At 40.2% G+C, this 19452-nt stretch overlaps 1 protein-coding gene across 2 annotated transcripts in view; it reads right to left on the bottom strand.

Moving 5' to 3' along the window:
* The window catches only part of CSMD1 (CUB and Sushi multiple domains 1), a 2858343-nt gene that overhangs the window by 117644 nt on the left and 2721247 nt on the right, over positions 1–19452 (bottom strand). For both annotated transcript variants that reach the window (XM_077290057.1, XM_077290056.1), the window contains exons 56-57: positions 8843–9016; positions 6482–6664 (exon numbers count right to left, since the gene is read on the bottom strand). In XM_077290057.1, coding sequence (XP_077146172.1) covers positions 6482–6664; positions 8843–9016 — 357 coding nt within the window. The remainder of the gene's footprint in view (positions 1–6481; positions 6665–8842; positions 9017–19452) is intronic.

Here is a 19452-nt window from a genome sequence, read left to right as displayed (position 1 = left end):
TAGGGCAGTGAGAATCTGGAATTGCTTGCCTGAGGAGGTGGTGATGGCGAACTCAGTCGAGGGGTTCAAGAGAGGCCTGGATGTCTTCCTGGAGCAGAACAATATTGTATCATACAATTATTAGGTTCTGTAGAAGGATGTAGATCTGGGGATTTATTATGATGGAATATAGGAATATAGGCTGAACTGGATGGACAAATGTCTTTTTTCGGCCTTACTAACTATGTTACTATGTTACTATGTTATTTTCTGCTTTTCTACATCACCTCTGGTGTTTAATGCCGTGGGGTAATACAAGTATTAAACTGCACAGAGCCAACATAAATCCAAGATTTATTTATTCAGATTACCTCTCACAGACTATGCACGGTCCTTATTCATTGAAAAATAAATATCCTAGCATTTTGCAGATAAATCTACTTTCTAATTGACTAGAGAGGAGCGTTCCCGAACTGTAAAGTTTGGGTTCGTACCAGACACTATGTGTCCTGTGCTGAACTCCAAACACGGACTTCTCCTGGAAGTCGGTTTTACAGTTTGGGAGTGCAGGAAGGAGGGAGAGATTTTACAGCTCCAAAGTTCAGATCCCCATTGATTTAAATGGAGTTTGTTTCCAGTTTCAAGTTCGGGGACAGTTCTGCTACCCGAACCGAACTTTAGACAAAAATTTGGGCCGGTACCAGAATCTGATCTTCCACCAGTCAGCTCATACCTATTCATAGACCAATAAAGAATTTTTCCTGAAGATGTCAACTCTTACATGTATAACCATGCAAATTGACAATAATTTTTTTGTAAAATTTATTGTATTTTACTATAAATGCAAATTAATGTTAATTTAGCTTTAAGTTAAATTATCTCAGCATTAAGCAGAATAGTATTCTGTGTTATTAAATTCTAAAACTTCTATCTACTTAACATCACAATATTTTTGTTACATTTAGAGGTCATTATTTCAGATATCATTTAAATTAGTTTAGCAGAGGCAAATTAGTATTAATTACCTTCTCTGTGGCCTATTAAAATTAACAGTGGGAAATGATCTGAAATCAAATCATATCTTACTTTAAGTTTTATTTCCAGTTATGGAATAAAATACCAATTTATTGGAAGTATAAAGGCTTAAGACTAGACAGATCCTCAATGACAGTAATAATTTATAATGTGCATGCATATTACAAAACTTGAACACATTTCTACCTGCACTAAATCTGTACACTACTATATTTGTCTGACATTGAAATACACTTGTCCATTTTATTTTTATTAAATGTCTATTCTAAAGCTGAAATTCTACCAGTAGAATTTAAAATTTGCAACCTTATTTGGAATGGTGTTTAAATTCTAAAGATATTCTCATTAGAACATCATTTTCTTTTTTGTTAGTTATTGCTAATATAATTGTCATTATTAAACTTTTTTTTGGCAGAATTAGTAGAATTTACACAAATACCTTCTTTAGGCTATTAATGTATCCATTTGTTGTTACTGTATCAACGTAGTAGAATAAGAGTCACATTGAAACTGTTGGAATACATGTTACAACATTGAATAGTTATGATAGCATTGCAGGTTCATTAAGGCCTTACTCTGGCATTACCTTATACTAATAGGTTGCAAGATTTACTTTGTGTGTTCTCACAACCTATGAGCAAGTGCAGTGAAGAAAAGCAGCCATATTTTACATAGTATGAGATATTGGGGAATAAATGTATAATTTTATGCAATAGTAAAAATGGCACAAGTTGTTGAAAATGTAAATGGACACACATAGAATCAGATATTTGGTGCAAACTGCTAGAAATATTGGACAATTTACATTTTCTTATGGCTTTTACAAGGTTTTGTAAAAATAATAAATGGTGTATGATGTTGAGCAATTCTTGCTTTTTTCTGATTTCTGCTAGATTTTCATCTGATGAATAGTAAACTTACGCATTTACTTGACTTTTATATGCCATTTTGACACTTCTGATACATTTTTCTGGAAAGAAGTCAATCAGATTTATTGTGCCTAAACTACAGGCTCCATGATTACAATCATATGAATATATTATTTTTAAAGGCTGTGGTGTTTCAGAGAAAACACAAGTTAAAAGAATTAGTCAGTCAAGGAAAAAATAGTCCACTGAGTAGCTGCCTTTGCCTTCTCCCCTCCCAGCTCATTGTGAATGGCAGTTTTCATCTTATTTTCATATTTGTAGAGTTATCATTCAAGCCAGGCAAGGTAGGAAATAATCCGAGTCTCTTGGCAGGTTTCATTAAGGGATTGCATGAACCAATAAGGAGTAGTGTTGAGCGATACCTTCCGATATGCATTGGTATCGGTATCGGATAGTATCGGCCGATACCGGCAAAATATCGGATCTCGCCGATACTGATACCCGATACCAATGCATTTCAATGGGACGCAAAGTATCGGAATGGTTCCCAGTGTCTGAAGGAGAGGAAACTCTCCTTCAGGCCCTGCGATCCATATTCATGTGTAAAATAAAGAATTAAAATAAAAAATATGGATATACTCACCTCTCCGGCAGCCCCTGGACTCCGTTCCTAAGAATGAGGGTGTGAAGGACCTGCGATGACGTCGCGGCTTGTGATTGGTCGCGGGAGCGGTCACATGAGCGCTCACGCGACCAATCAGAAGCCGCGACATCTTCGAAGGCCCTTCATGCGCTCATTCTTAGGAACGGAGGCTGCCGGTTACAGCAGTAAGATCCAGGGGCCGCCGGAGAGGTGAGTATATCCATATTTTTTATTTTAATTCTTTATTTTACACATGAATATGGTTCCGATACCGATTCCCGATATCACAAAAGTATCGGAACTCGGTATCGGAATTCCGATACCGCAAGTATCGGCCGATACCCGATACTTGCGGTATCGGAATGCTCAACACTAGTGTTGAGCGATACCGTCCGATACTTGAAAGTATCGGTATCGGAAAGTATCGGCCGATACCGGCAAAATATCGGATCCAATCCGATACCGATACCCGATACCAATACAAGTCAATGGGACTCAGGTATCGGACGGTATTCCTGATGGTTCCCAGGGTCTGAAGGAGAGGAAACTCTCCTTCAGGCCCTGGGAACCATATTAATGTATAAAATAAAGAATTAAAATAAAAAATATCGCTATACTCACCTGTCCGACGCAGCCGGGACCTCGGCGATTGTAAGCGGCAGCGTTGTTTCTTTAAAATTCGCGCTTTTACTTGCTTACGTGAATTCCCGGCTTCTGATTGGTCAGGGCGGCCATGTTGCCGGGACTCGGACCAATCACAGCAAGCCGTGACGAAATTATGTCACGGCTTGCTGTGATTGGTCCGCGTCCCGGCAATATGGCGCCGTGACCAATCACAAGCCGTGACGTCACGGGAGGCTGGACACGCGCGCTTTTCAAAATAAGCGCGTGTCCAGCCTCCCGTGACGTCACGGCTTGTGATTGGTCGCGTCGCCCATGTGACCGCGACGCAACCAATCACAGCAAGCCGTGACGTAATTTCAGGTCCTTCAGGATTTTAAAATTACGTTCCGGCGTTGTGATTGGTCACGGCGCCATATTGCCGGGATGCGGACCAATCACAGCAAGCCGTGACGAAATTACGTCACGGCTTGCTGTGATTGGTCCGCGTCCCAGGAACATGGCCGCCATTAACCAATCACAGCAAGCCGTGACGTAATTTCGTCACGGCTTGCTGTGATTGGTCCGCATCCCGGCAATATGGCGCCGTGACCAATCACAAGCCGTGACGTCACGGGAGGCTGGACACGCGCGCTTTTCAAAATAAGCGCGTGTCCAGCCTCCCGTGACGTCACGGCTTGTGATTGGTTAATGGCGGCCATGTTCCTGGGACGCGGACCAATCACAGCAAGCCGTGACGTAATTTCGTCACGGCTTGCTGTGATTGGTCCGCATCCCGGCAATATGGCGCCGTGACCAATCACAAGCCGTGACGTCACGGGAGGCTGGACACGCGCGCTTTTCAAAATAAGCGCGTGTCCAGCCTCCCGTGACGTCACGGCTTGTGATTGGTTAATGGCGGCCATGTTGCCGGGACGCGGACCAATCACAGCAAGCCGTGACGTAATTTCGTCACGGCTTGCTGTGATTGGTCCGCGTCCCGGCAACATGGCCGCCCTGACCAATCAGAAGCCGGGAATTCACGTAAGCAAGTAAAAGCGCGAATTTTAAACAAACAACGCTGCCGGTTCCTTCGCTGAGGTCCCGGCTGCGTCGGAGAGGTGAGTATAGCGATTTTTTTTATTTTAATTCTTTCTTTTACACCTTTTTACATTAATGTTGTTTCGATACCGATATCCGATATTACAAAAATATCGGATCTCGGTATCGGGAATTCCGATACAGCAAGTATCGGCCGATACCCGATACTTGCAGCATCGGAATGCTCAACACTACTCAACACTAATAAGGAGTACTAAATGGCCATTGATTGCTAAACATTTACCAATCAGTAGTAATTTAATAGATGGCTTACACAAGTAGACTGAAGTAAACTATTCACAATGATCAGTCTGTAATAGATTGTTCATCTCTCAGAAACAGTGCCCACCCTGACTATGTGGTACTGCAGTTCAAATTAATTTTCTTCGATTGAGCTGAGTTGCAATAATACACTCAATCCATGATTATGAATGGATCTTGGGCTAAATAGAGAAAATTTAATTTATTTGAGCAGAATTGTATTGTACTGAAATATAGAAAAAAATGTATGTATTTCTGAGAATACAAATTTTGGCAAATTTCCTTACCGTGGTTGCCATGTTGCTGAACGATTGATGGCCTACAAAAGTTTAGAAAAAACTATGCTCACTGTTCACTTATCTGGCCCTCCCCTACCCAGCATCCAATTTCTAAGAGACAACTCTTCTTTTCCTTGCTGCAAAACACATCTCCTGGTTTGTTCACTTAAGGTCAGGACTTCAGGCTATGTCCAGGCTTCAAGAGGTCACTGAGCATCGCACATCATGATGTTATTGGCATGTTACACTCAGTTACTTCTGAGGCCTGATCATGGCCAAAATCACTGCCTAGAGAGAACTGGTTGAAGATGCTAAGGTGAAAAGAAGAGGACCTACCGTGTCCCTTCTTCTCTAGGCTAGCTGTGGCCAGAAATTAAGCCTGGTTTTAATAGGTTTGGAGATTCTGCTTGTGACATGGAAAAGAATAGGCTGCTGTGAAGACCGGACAGTGGGAACCAGAGGAACGAAACAGGTGAGCAGTGAGGGGAGTATTTTTTTGTATTTTACATATTATGTTTATTGTACTTTGAGCAGGCAAGAGTACCGTATATTAACAGAGACTCCAGAACATAATTAGCGACAATCAAATGGTAAAAAATAACTTTGATGCAAATTATATTTCCCAGGAAAATCCATATGATTTTGGCAGATGCACTCATGGTTTTGTGATAAGTCTAATAAAATGCAGTCATGTTTTTCTAATTCTAAAAACCCCTTTAAGTGCTAAGACTCTTTTAACTTATCAAAAATACTGTAGTCCTACTGTACACCAGAAATCATTAGAAAAGTCCATGATAATCCACTGAATTTCATACAAGGTCAAACATACAGAAGAAAAAGGAGATCGACAATAAGGTACTTAAATTGAGAAAATTCTTCTTGCAGTCTAAAATTTCAAGTGTGGATGACTTCATGGTGAATCCAGATTCCATTTTGTTTATCTTTGAAAATCTTTATAAAGATTTGAAATATATGTACATTTTCATATTTGAATGAATCCTAAAAATGCTCTGTTAAGCCTTTTTATCTAACTCCTTTTAAAACTTTTTGTGAAGAAAATTAGTAAAAATACTGGAAAACATTATTAGATAGGGAAAGTAAGTACACTAATAAATCTTGCATATTGCTATTCAAAAAATAACAATTATCTATTTATATGAGGAAGCTATAGTTCTGAATACAACAAATTGAAGCAAAACTAAAGTTTCAGGGACTATTCACAGTCATCTTGGTTAGTGATAACATTTTTCGGTGAGAGCTGAAGTTTGATAAAACCATTCAGTCTGTTCATTGGCTTCTGCATGACCTCTGCAGGAAATTGAACAGATGAAATTAGCTACACAGCATTGTTAACATGTGACCCTAGTTATATGGAAGGGCCAAAGGAATGGCTTAATGGAGCTGCCTTATTAGTAAAAATGCTTTATCAACACATTTGTTTACGGATTAGTCAAATTTGTCTAGTCATTTACATTTTAGCATAAATTATTTTTTTCATTTTAAATATTCTTTTTTGCATTATTTTGTTGTCTGTTGGTAAAGATATAGTCTACATCATATGCAATGCAAAGGTTTATTAGGGCCAAAGTGATTTACTTATCAATACACTTAATGTAAATACTATCATTTCAGCATATTATCCAGAAATCAAATTCCCAAAATGTAGTATACTTTGGGATATGCATTTTTAAATGAATTATAAGGATGGTACTTACCTTCACATGACGGTTGTAGTCCAGACCACGATCCATTTGATAAACAAGTCCGTTCCATGGACCCTATTAATGTATATCCCATTTCACAAGAAAAACGCAGTAAACTTTTAGTCTTAAATTCATTGCCAAGGCGTGATCCATGAGCTGGTGTTCCAGGGTCACCACACATTCCAGGATTATATCCTTAAACACATATTCAAATATAATTTTACTTTAACTATTAGATATGTAGATATCGATAATTATACACATACTCTAGGTCCCAATTAATTAAGACTGGCATTTTATAGGACAGTTTTGATGACAGGTGCAAATTAGAGTCAAGTACTTCCAAATGAATTTGATTCATCTTTCAGATAACTTACCCCAGAATAAGAAACTTGCTGCTGTCAGTGACTGGAGGACATTTTTGTCTTACTTCACTTAGCCATGTTCCTCAGTAATAAGCATCATTAATTTTTAAAAAAGTTGGTGGAAATAGGTGGAGTTAGTGTAGAACCCAAAAAGGCCCAACATCCGCCACATCTACTATATAATTGTCTAAGGGTCACTTCCGTCTTTCTGTCTGTCTATCTGTCCCGGAAATCCCACATCGCTGATTGGTCGCGGCCCCCAGGCCGTGACCAATCAGCGACAGGCACAGTCCAGCGGCAAAATGGCCGCTCCTTACTCCCAGCAGTCAGTGCCCGCTCCATACTCCCCTCCAGTCAGAGCTCCCACAGGGTTAATGACAGCGTTAACGGACCGCGTTATGCTGCTGTGTAACGCACTCCGTTATTGCTGCTATTAACCCTGTGTGGCCAACTTTTTACTATTGATGCTGCCTATGCAGCATCAATAGTAAAAAGATCTAATGTTAAAAATAATGAAAAAATAAAAAATAGTTATATACTCACCGTCCGTCGGCCCATTGGATCCAGAACAGGCCTTTCCCACTCTTCGCGACGCTCTGATGACCGCTCCATGCATTGCAATCTCACGAGATGATGACGTAGCGGTCTCGCGAGACCGCTACGTCATCATCTCGTGAGACCGCAATGCACTCTTGGGACCAGAGCGCACGAGGAGCTTCGGTAAACGCTTTGCCTGGTTCCGGGGGCCAACGGAAGGTGAGTATATAACTATTTTTTATTTTAATTCTTTTTTTTAACAGGGATATTATGCCCACATTGCTATATACTATGTGGGTTGTGCAATATACTACGTGGGCTGTGCAATATCCTACATGGGCTGTACAATGTACTATGTGGGCTGTGTGTGCAATGTACTACGTGGGCTGTGCAATGTACTACGTGGGCTGTGCAATATACTACATGGGCTTTACAATGTACTACGTGGGCTGTGCAATGTACTATGTGGGCTGTGCAATGTACTACGTGGGCTGTGCAATATACTACATGGGCTGTGCAATATTCTACGTGGGCTGTGCAATATACTACATGGGCTGTGCAATGTACTACGTGGGCTGTGCTATATACTACGCGGGCTGTGCAATATACTAAGTGGGCTGTGCAATATACTACATGGTCTGTGCAATGTACTATGTAGGCTGTGCAATATACTATGTGGGCAGTGCAATATACTACGTGGGCTGTGCAATATACTACATTGGCTGTGCAATGTACTATGTGGGCTGTGCTATATTTTACGTGGCTGTGATATATAGTACGTGGCTGTGCAATATACTATGTGGCTGTGCCATGTACTACGTTGGCTGTGCATTATTCTAAAATCTTCATAAATAAACTACATACGTATTCTAGAATACCCGATGCGTTAGAATCGGGCCACATTCTAGTTTTAAATAGTTTTGCTCAATAATTTTAGCAGAAAGAGTCTGATTATTAATTTTTAAATAATGGCTACTTTTTTTATAAAATTAAAATCAACAGCAACTTCAGTGTTCTAAAATATTTATTTTACTTTACATAACAAAAATTACCAAAGATTCTGGCATGTGATTCCTTTTGATTTGTCAGCAAGCTCCTTTCAAAATAGGAAGTATAAGAAATGTAATGTAAAGAAATGTATTGCAACCATCTAAACATATATATGAAAACCCTTGAGATGGACATAACAAACTTATCATTTTATTCATCTTTACCTTTTTTATTTTTTTCAAATAAGTCAATTTAGTTCTACATCTTTAGTATATGTCAGAAAAATTCCTTGCTAAACTCAGAAAAGAAGAGTTCTTATACTTAATTAAATATGTATTTATTAGGCATACTGTGCATTACCTTGTTTCCAGATTTGTGTTATGATAATCACTAAATTTACATTTCAGGAAATGTACAAGTTAGGTTAGATCCATTCAAAATGAAATAATTCAATAAGTGCTTTATAATATTACTGATATACCTGAGCAATGAGGAAGTGTTCCGCTCCATCGATTGTTCTCTTGGCACACTCTTGTTGCATTTCCTATTAATATATGAGCTCCAGAGCAAGAGTAATGGATTTTTGATCCATATGTAAATTTATCTCCTCCTAAAATTGCATTTGCAGGAATTCCTGGATGACCACATGATATTGCTGTGAAAATACATTGTTTCTTATTATTCAAAAATGGTAGTGTTAATACTAGTGTTAATAGTTTATTTATATCAATTAACAAAAAGGAAAGTGATTGCACAAAATATATACCGTATTTAAATCAAATCAATTATTGGAGTGACCACTAGAAATGAGAGAAGTTATTAGAGTGGAATTGAATTCCATTCAAATTTTTACAACAATCCACATTCTCAGGAATATTTTTTATTTTTAATTTGTTAAAATTAAGCAAAATAGTCAACTGCTATGGGTCATCATTTTGCTGAATTACAAACGGCTGGCCATGATTATAAAACAAAAAAGGCAAAGACCCCTCTGATCACTTGTCCCAGCACCCCAGCTGCCTCTGTTGTCCTTTACCTGCAATTTAGTCCTTAAGGCTTCTACTTTCCACTGTCACATGCCAGGGTCATCACTTTAGAACAGGAATTAGGGTCACAACCAGGCCTCAAAGGTCATGGCGTGTTAGAATGTCAGAACTTCGTGATGCTATGACCTGTGCTGTGACATTACAAAGTCCCATCACCTACAAGTCCTAGACATAATTCAAAGTCCTCTTGTAGATTGAAGGCACTTGCACACGACTGTGGAAAGAAAACTCCCTGAGGACGGGACAGCGAGCAGGTGGCAACGGAGTAAGATAGGGATCTGGGACAGCTAAGTAGTGAGGTATTAGGTAATTTTTTCTACTTTTTATATGTTACATTTATTATGCTTTGTGGTCTGAAGAGACTTCAGAACTATTTATGGAACATTAGTTTGAAGACAATAGCTGCACAGTAACTGGTAAAATCTGCGCAATTTCTCAAATTCGATTTTTGTCAGAACAGCAATGAGGACCTGGACAATAGGCTATCAAGGACTGCAAAATATTAAGTGGAGCAGACTGCCACTGTATCAGAAGTGTAGACAAACAAAGGAAGCAGAACATAGGTTAAATGGAAGGTCGAAAACTAGGATGTAGATGTTAGGGCTAGCGGAACGCACCAAATGAATATAGAGATTTTATTATAATAGATGCGTTCGCAGCCCGGGGTCCACCGTGCAGGTGAACCTGCTGCTAGCAAATGGCGGAACTATATGGCGGTATGAGCTAACTCTGTTACTTCACAGACTAGTCGTGAACTCAAAGCACTGTGCCCTGTTAGACCTCACAGTGGCACAGGCTAACTACCCAAACGAGAGCAGTCAGTGGTCATGCACGCACACAAAACTCCTAGCCGGAGGTGCCAGCATTCTAGGGGCTTATTTCAGCCAGGTCCCTGAATACACAAACACACAAACTCCTCGCCGGAGGTGCCAGCATTCTAGGGGCTTATTTCAGCCGGGTCCCTGAACACAATCATACATGACCACACTGGCGCAAAGTACATAACTTAGAACAATGCGGCCATGCGAGCCTTAAATAGTTGCAGCACGTACAGGACCTTCCTGAAGGACCAATGGCCTAAGCTGCAGTATCTGATCATGTGACCCTCGATCTCCACTGAGAGATCTTACTCTGGGCATGCTCAGAATGAGAAAAGCAGGACTTAGTCCCAGAAGTGTCTGCTCGCCGCTGCCCAACACTGACTTCAATGGCAGAAGCAGGGAAAGCAGCAGTAACTCTTTGTACAGAGTCAGACTGAGCGAGACGCTGGGACCAACATCTCCGCTGAGCAGGCTCCACTGCGGCAGGAGAAGAATGGGAGACCGCAGCGGAGATGGACCATGATTCCCCCTGTGCAGAGGTGGGAACTCGACCCCTAACAGTAGATGCATGTTGAATAAACCACAAAATTTAGCAGAAATGATTACAGCATAATCAGAACAGTCTCTTACAATATAATTTTGTAATGCGTACAGCAGATCTTGGTTTAATTACCAGGTCTGAAGAGCAGTAGATACAAGTTATAGAAACTAAAAGAGTTTGTAAAGATTAACCCCTTTACCCCTTTAGGGTGGTTTGCACATTAATGACGGGCCAGTTTTTGCAATTCTGACCACTGTCACTTTATGAGTTAATAACTCTGGAACGCTTCAACGGATCCCAGTGATTCTGAGAATGTTTTTTTTGTGACACATTGCACTTTATGATAGTCATAAAATGTCCTCAGTATGACTTGCGTTTATTTGTAAAAAAAACTGAAATTTGGTGAAATTTGGTGAAAATGTTGCAATTTAAAAAATTTATATTTTCATGCCCTTAAATCACAGAGATATGTCACACCAAATAATTAAATAACATTTCCCACATGTCTATTTTACATCAGCACAATTTCGAAACATTTTTTCTTTTGTTAGGAAGTTATAAGGGTTAAAAGTTGACCAGCGATTTTAAAAAAAAAATTCTTTTTTTGTCTATATGAAGGAAGATACCAAAATTGACACCATTCTAAAAATTGCACTCCTAAAGGTGCTCAAAACCACATTCAAGCAGTTTATTAATCCTTGATGTGCTTCACTTAAATTTTTTGAAAAGAAAAAGAACATTTAACTTTTTTCACAAAAAATTGACTTCAGATACAATTTGTTTTCATTTTTACAAGGGTAACAGGAATAAATGAACCCAAAAAGGAAGGAGCGCCATTTGACTTTTTGAATGCAAAATTTGCTGGAACAATTGGTGGACGCCATGCTGTGTTTGGAGAGCCTCTGATGTGCCTAAACAGTGAAAATCCCCAACAAGTGACACCATTCTGGAAAATAGATTCCTAAATAAAATTATCTAGATTTATGGTGAGCACATTGAACCCTCAAGTGATTCACATATGCTTATAAAGTTGAGTCATAAAAATAAAAAAATAAAAATTCCCCACAAATATGTTTTCAGCAGAAAATATTGCATCTTCATAGGGGCAACAGGAAAAATTTTTACCATACAATTTATTGCACAATGTCTCCTGAGTTTGCTGATACCCCATATGAGGGAGAAAACCACTGTTTGGACGCACTAAAGAGCTCGGAAGGGAAGGAGCGCCATTTGACTTTTTGAAAGCAAAATTTGCTGGAACAATTGGCAAATACATTGTTGTATTTGGAGAGCCCCTGATGTGCCTAAACAGTGAAAATCCCCCACAACTGACACCATTTTGGAACTGAGACCCCTCAGGGAACTGATCTGGATGAGTGCTGTGCACATTGAACCCTCAGGTGCTTCACAGAAGTTTATAACGTTGAGCCATAAAAATAAAAAAATAAAAATTTCCCCACAAATATGTTTTTAGCACAAAATATTGTGTTTTCATAAGGGTAACAGGAGAAATTGCACCATACAATTTGCTGTGCAATTTCTCCTGAGTATGCAGATAACCCATATGTTGGGCAATACTACTTTTGAGGCAGAGTGCAAAGCTCAGAAGGAAAGAGGTGCCGTATTGGAGTTCGTATTTTGCTGGAATGGTTTGAGGGTGCCATGACACACTGGCAGAGCCCCTGAGGTGCCAGAAAAACAGAAGCCTCCTATATGCGAACTCATTTTACAAACTACACTCCCCAATTAATTAATTTAGTAGTGCAGTGATTGTATTGACACCACATGTGCCTCACAGAATTTTACACCATTGAGCGGTGTAGAAAGAATAAATTACATTTTTACCACAAAAATGTTTTTAGCCCCAAGTTTTTAATTTGTCCAAGGTCTAGTAGTATTTTTTTAAACAAACTGAGCTCCATTTTTTCCTGAGTGCACCAATACCCCACATGTAATCAGGAAATATTTTTCAGGCACAGTGCAAAGCTCTGAAGTCAAGGAGCGCCATATTTTACTGTTATGGTTTGCAGCCATGACCAACAGGGAGAGCCCATAAGCTGCCAAAACAGCAGATCTCCCCATAAGTGACCACATTTTACAAACTGCACCTCTCAATGAATTCATCTAGGGGTGCAGTGATCATAGTGACACCACTGGTGTCTCACAGAATTTTATACCATTGAGCAGTGAAGAAAAAAAAACTACATTTTTCCACCAAAATTTAGTTTTAGCCCCAGATTTTACATTTTCACACAAGAAGTCGGTAAACATTGCACCAAAATTTGTTCCACAATTTCTACTAAATGTGGCAATGCCCCATATTTGGCTATACAGAACTACTTAGCCATACGGAGAGACCCGGGAGGAACGGAGCGTATTTGCCTCCTGGAACGCAGATTTTTCTAGAACAGTTTGCGGACTCCATAAACAGAGCCACTAATTGCTAGAAGAGCAGAGTCCCCCCAAAGTAACCCCATTTGGGAAACTATACCCCTTGGGGAATTTATCTACAGGTGTAGTCACGATTTTGACTCCTTGGGTATTTTCCAGAAACAAGCAGCAATGAATGTTGCCGAGTGAAAATTGCAAACTGCCAATGTAGTGACAAGTATGCTGTAGTGACAAGTACATTGCAGTCACCAGTACTTTATGCCCAAGGGGGAGGGGGGTTTATGCCATTCCGTGGGTGGTAAAATTGATAAGGTAGTTTTATTTTTCGGGTCAGTATGATTACAGCGATGCCTCATTTATATCTTTTTTATGTTTTGGCGCTTTTATACAATAGAAAACTATTTTATAAAAAAATAATAATTTTTGCATCGCTTTATTCTGAGAGCTATAACTTTTTTATTTTTCCTCTGTCAGAGTTGTATAGTGGCTTGTTCTTTGTGAGACAAAATGATGTTTTCAGCAGTACCATGTTTATTTATATCCATCTTTTTGATTGTGCTTTATTTCAGTTTTTGTTCGGTGGTATGATGACAAAAGCATTGATTTTTGCTTTTTCACGGTGTTCACTAAAGTGGTTAACTAGAGGGACAGCTTTATAGGTCGTGTTGTTGCAGACATGGTGATACCAAATATGTGTACTTTTACTGTTTTGTTTTTTTCTTCATTCAAATATTTATTTTGAGATGCAATACCTTTTCATTCAAAGGCAGAGTGGCTGTCAGACCTCTGCCTGCTCCTGGAATGGTGCATTTAGGGGTTTAAAGTGCTGGGAGCGGTCTGTGACCACTCCTGGCACTTAGTGCCGGGTGCCAGCTGTCAGAATCAACTGACAACAGACAGCGATCACCCGCCCCTCTCCCTTGTGCTCGGGTGGTCGCAATGACATAATGATCGGTCCCTGGTCAAATAGGCCCAGGGCACATGTATGGATCACTACGTCTAATGTCAAAAAAGGGTTAAAGATGATTGCTGCGTAATGTGAACAGTCTCAAAATAACAGTTTGCAATTCTTTCAGCAGATAATTAGTTAATCACCATGTCTGAGGAATAGCAGATTCAAAGTGCACAAGCCATGTGGTTTTGTAGAGATGATTGCATCTGAAGAAACTTGATGGTGACTACCTCCAAGAAAATTGATAACTAAACATAACACTGACTGACTGCTGCAAACCACATGTGTCTAATTCAACCCTGGATGATGATGATGAAAGTGAGGTATGCTTATCAACTTTTGAATTCAACGTGCAGCACAATAAAGGGTGGCAGCCAAAGGGAGAGTGAGCAGGGCCTAACCCAGTATATGAGATAGGTATGTAGCAGGTCTACCAGCTCTTAGTTGATGACACTTTTGGACATCTTCTGATTTTAAAGGGAAGCAAGCTTGAAGTGTTTTTTTTCTGTACTATATTTGTTTGGCTGATCACTGCTTCTGTGGACAGATGATTTATTGAACCAAGTGATTAGCTACAACAGTGACTTGAACTGCAGGCTAGATGTCATCACTGAAACCTACAGTATCTACAACGACTGGAACAGCGACTGAGAGGCAGGTGGGTTAAGCAACAGCTGTGATTTTTTTTTACTGGCGTGCAATGCCTAAAATTTATAACCAGAAAACTGCTTTAAATATAGAAGTGAAATTAATGATAAACTGTGAAGCTTTACGTTAAACATTGCCAACCTCAGACTCAAATTTTATGAGTTGATTTAAATATTTGTGACAGCTAGACTACCTATACAACATTTGTCAGCTTAATGTCAGCAGTCAGTATAATATGCATGGGGGCCTCCTGTGTGTATTTCCAACTGCAGATGAAAAATGATAATTGGGTTTGTTGAATTACTTAAGCTCTTCCCATTATAGCCATTATTCTATGTTCAGTTTTTAGTTTTTCATTATCTTTCGAGACCCATGTCATTAATGAAACAAGTTGAAATTTATTAGCATTATTTGATTCAACAAAATAAAAAAATGGAAATAAAATTTTTGTTTAGTAAAATAGAAAACAACAATTCTGCCAATGTTAGATTTTTTTTCCTGGCATTCAATAATTAAAATGATAGCTCAACATACCGTAATTATGGTGATGCCAAATTTATGATCTTTATTACGTCTTTCTACTTTAAAAAATATATAAAAAAAAACATTTTGTCTTATATGTTGAGATTCATAGCTTTCAAAATTTATATTAGTGCGATTCTTCGAGGACCTGCTTTTCTGTTATGCGAGTTGTCGTTTTTTTTTTTTCATTTTTCACATAAATACTTTTCTTTATATGGTTTTTAAAATGTTAAAAAATAGCATAATGTATTAATAGTTCTGACTTTTTGTATGTGGGAATAACAATTGTTTATTTTTTAGATTATGTACCTAACAGATACGGACAAAATGTGATAAAAATTAATATATTTATTGATATGCTCCTGTCAGGGTTGTTATTTTAAGCTTGTGGCATTGCTTAATAAGAAAACTAATATGGTACAAGTTGTTAAACTACTGCAATCAGCATTATCTATGATCCTGGAAGTTAAATGTAAATGTGGTATAACAAAGCCAGCCCCTGCAGTAGGGATTTCTGTCAGAGGGCAAGTGGCGCTATAGAGTTCAAGTCCTCTTTTTCTCAGAAGAGGCAATTTACATATAAAATTTCCCAGAGGAGCATTGCATGGTGAATAAGCCTCCTTACTTTGACATGCCAGAGCTGGTATGTCACTCTCCACAAGGAGAAATGTTACACCTTAGACTCCAGTTCAGAGCCTCTCAACTAGCCAAATCAGTTCTCATACTTTGCATGGATGAGGGCCAAAAGCTCGAAATACCGTGTCTGCAAATTGAGACTCCAATTTGTCTTTTATCCTAAGTCATATTGAAAAACTCATTAAAGGGTTAATTCTGACTTGTAGTTTCGTTTCTTCCAACAGGTGGGGCTATAGAGTTCAAGTCCTCTTTCTCTCTGAAGAGGCAATTTGCATATATCAGACAAATCAGCATTTCTCCATCAACTATAGTCATGATCAAATCTAAGTATGCCCTCTGAATTCTTAAAATTAGATTCAATTCAACATGAGATAAAAAAACAGCACATGAAAAATTATACCATGTTATTCTGTATTTAAAAGAATTAGGACAAAATATAGACATGGTGAGTGAAAAATAAAGTACACCCTTACTGCTTTCATAAGAATTAAGAGGGTAAGTAGCTGTCAGGTGCTGTTAATCAAATATTCTCCATTAAATGTTCTTCAGCAAGTATGACCACCTCTACAAAAACAGAAGTTTTTGCAGTTTGCTTGTGTGTAGCATTCAGCAGTTTATCCACTCAATGCCTAGGAAGAAAAATATTAGCAATGAGCTCCAAGAAGCAATTGTTGCTGCTTATCAATTTAGGAAGAGGTTAACAGGCCATTTCCAAACAATTTGGAGTCCATCTGGAATGCCCGCAATTCAGATCCCTTTCCCAGGTAAGGTTCGTAAGTAGTGTTGAGCGATACCTTCCGATACTTGAAAGTATCGGTATCGGATAGTATCGGCCGATACCCGAAAAATATCGGATATCGCCGATACCGATACCCGATACCAATACAAGTCAATGGGACTCAAGTATCGGAAGGTATCCTGGATGGTTCCCAGGGTCTGAAGGATAGGAAACTCTCCTTCAGGCCCTGGGATCCATATCCATGTAAAAAATAAAGAATTAAAATAAAAAATATGGATATACTCACCCGTCCGGTGGCCCCTGGACCTTACCGATTGTAACCGGCAGCCTCCGTTCCTAAGAATGGGGAGTTTAGGACCCTCGATGACGTCGCGGCTTGAGATTGGTCGCGTGCCGCTCATGTGACCGCTCACGTGACCAATCACAAGCCGCGATGTCATCGCAGATCCTAAACTCCTCATTGAGGAGTTTAGGGCCTGCGATGATGTCGCGGCCTGTGATTGGTCGCGTGAGCGGTCAAATGAGCGGCACGTGACCAATCACAAGCCGCAACATCATCGAAGGTCCTAAACTGCTCATTCTTAGGAACGGAGGCTGCCGGTTACAATCGGTAAGGTCCAGGGGCCACCGGACGGGTGAGTATATCCATATTTTTTATTTTAATTCTTTATTTTTTACATGGATATGGATCCATATAGTCCTAACATTACATTAGCACCAGGATCTGGCTTGTAATGGTGGATGAACAGCGTCTACACCGGTACATCCAGCAGCTGGAGGGTAGGTTGGTGGCTACTGATCGTACAACCTCGGCTGTGAATGTTATCGCAGTTGCTGTTCAGGCTGCTAGCGTAGCTGCAGCCAGTTTGTCCATTGCTACCCCTGCTCCAACCTTATCCCATCTCCCGCTACCTGGTAAGTTTACTGGTGAAAGTAAGCTGTGTCAGGGATTCGTGAGTCAGTGTGCCATACATCTTGAGCTCCTGGCTGCACGTTTTCCTATGGAGCGGGCGAAGGTGGGATTTATAATATCCCTGTTGTTGGGCAGGGCGTTGGAGTGGGCAACGCCGCTGTGGGAGTGTGACGATCATGTGGTGCAGACTGCTCCAAGGTTCCTAGTCTCTATGAAACAGGTCTTTCTGGGACCTCGTGTCACCCATGATTCTGCCCTCCAACTGCTGGCATTAACACAGGGTCCGTCCATGGTCAGTCATTTTGCCATCCACTTCCAGACTTTTGCATCTGAGCTGGAGTGGCCAGATAAAGTTCTAATCCCGGTGTTCTGGAAAGGACTGGGTGACCATGTGAAGGACGCCTTGGCCGCTAGGGAGATTCCCGCCACACTGGAGGAGCTAATAGCTATATCCACTCGCATTGACCTCTATTTTCACTAGTGAGGGTTGGAGCGAGCCCAGTGTAGGCAGAGGTTTTGGTTGTCACCTACCTTCGCCAGGCCTCTAAGAGTCTCCTGTCCAGTCGTCCGAGCCCTATGAGGCCATGGAGGTTTCTCGAGTGGGTCCTAAGACTCGGGCTGCTCGAATACCCATGGTCTGTTATGTATGCCAGAAGTCAGGACATTACCAAGAAATGTCCACAGTGGCATAGAAACGACTGTGTCTAGTAACAGTAGGAGGAGGTTCACTAGACACCGCGGCGTTTTCCTCCAAATTATCCTTTAAGGGAATAGTTACCTTTGGCCTTTCCACTTTTATGGTCAAACTTTGTGTGGATTCTGGGGCGGAGGGAAATTTCATATCCTCTGCCTTTGCCTCTGGTTATGTTAGCCAAACCAGTGACCGTAAGAGTGGTGAATGGGTCAACACTGCCCTCACAGGTTACACACCAGACTATCCCGTTTATGTTATCTATGTCTCCATCCCATCAGGAGATCATTTCCCTTCTTGTAATTCCTGAGGGAATAGATGAGATTCTGCTAGGGAAACCTAGGTTGCGTTACCACACCCCACATATAGAGTGGTCCTCTGGAAGAATTCTGGGTTGGAGCAAATCTTGTGAGGGCAGATGTCTGAGGGAGTGCATTCAGGTTGCCACTACGGAGGTACCCTCAGATCTGACCTGTCTCCCAAAACACTATTTGTCTTATGCGGACGTATTCTCCAAGAGACCTGCGGAGACTCTTCCGCCTCACCATCCCTATGACTGTCCTATTGATCTGCCAGATGCAGAGCCTCCCCGAGGGTGCATCTATCCCCTGTCTCTCCTGGAGATGGAGGCAATGTCACAATGTATCCAGGAGAATCTGGCAAGAGGATTCATTAGGAAGTCAGTGTCACCTGCCGGGGTGGGGTTCTTCTTCGTAAAAGGTGGATGCAGGCAACTACCTTCTGGTAAGCCTGACATCAGTATTGTGCAAAGTTTTTGAGAGCGTTATAAGAGATGACCTGCAGAAATATGTTTCAGGGAATAATATAATAACTATCAGCATGGATTCATGAAGAATAAGTCATGTCTGACTAACATGTTGAGTTTCTATGAGGAGGTAAGTGAAAATCTGTTTATTGCAGCAGATGTGATTAATCTGGACTTTGCAAAGGCATTTGATACTGTACCACATAACAGCCTTGTACTGAAGCTAAAGAAGCAAGAACTGGGGGACACTATATGCAGATGGGTATGAAATTAGCAAATGACTGGAAACAGAGTCATTATAAATGGTACGTTCTCTAAATGGGATATAGTATGCAGTGGGGTATTGCATGGATAGATGCTATGACCGATTCTTTTTAACCTCTTTATTAATGACCTTGTGGATTGGATTGAGAGTAAAGTGTCAG

Source organism: Ranitomeya variabilis, chromosome 2 (genome assembly GCF_051348905.1).
Source record: "Ranitomeya variabilis isolate aRanVar5 chromosome 2, aRanVar5.hap1, whole genome shotgun sequence".
Classification (NCBI taxonomy): domain Eukaryota; kingdom Metazoa; phylum Chordata; class Amphibia; order Anura; family Dendrobatidae; genus Ranitomeya; species Ranitomeya variabilis.
Note: the sequence above shows the minus strand (reverse complement) of the source record. Positions and strands in the feature narration are given on the sequence as shown.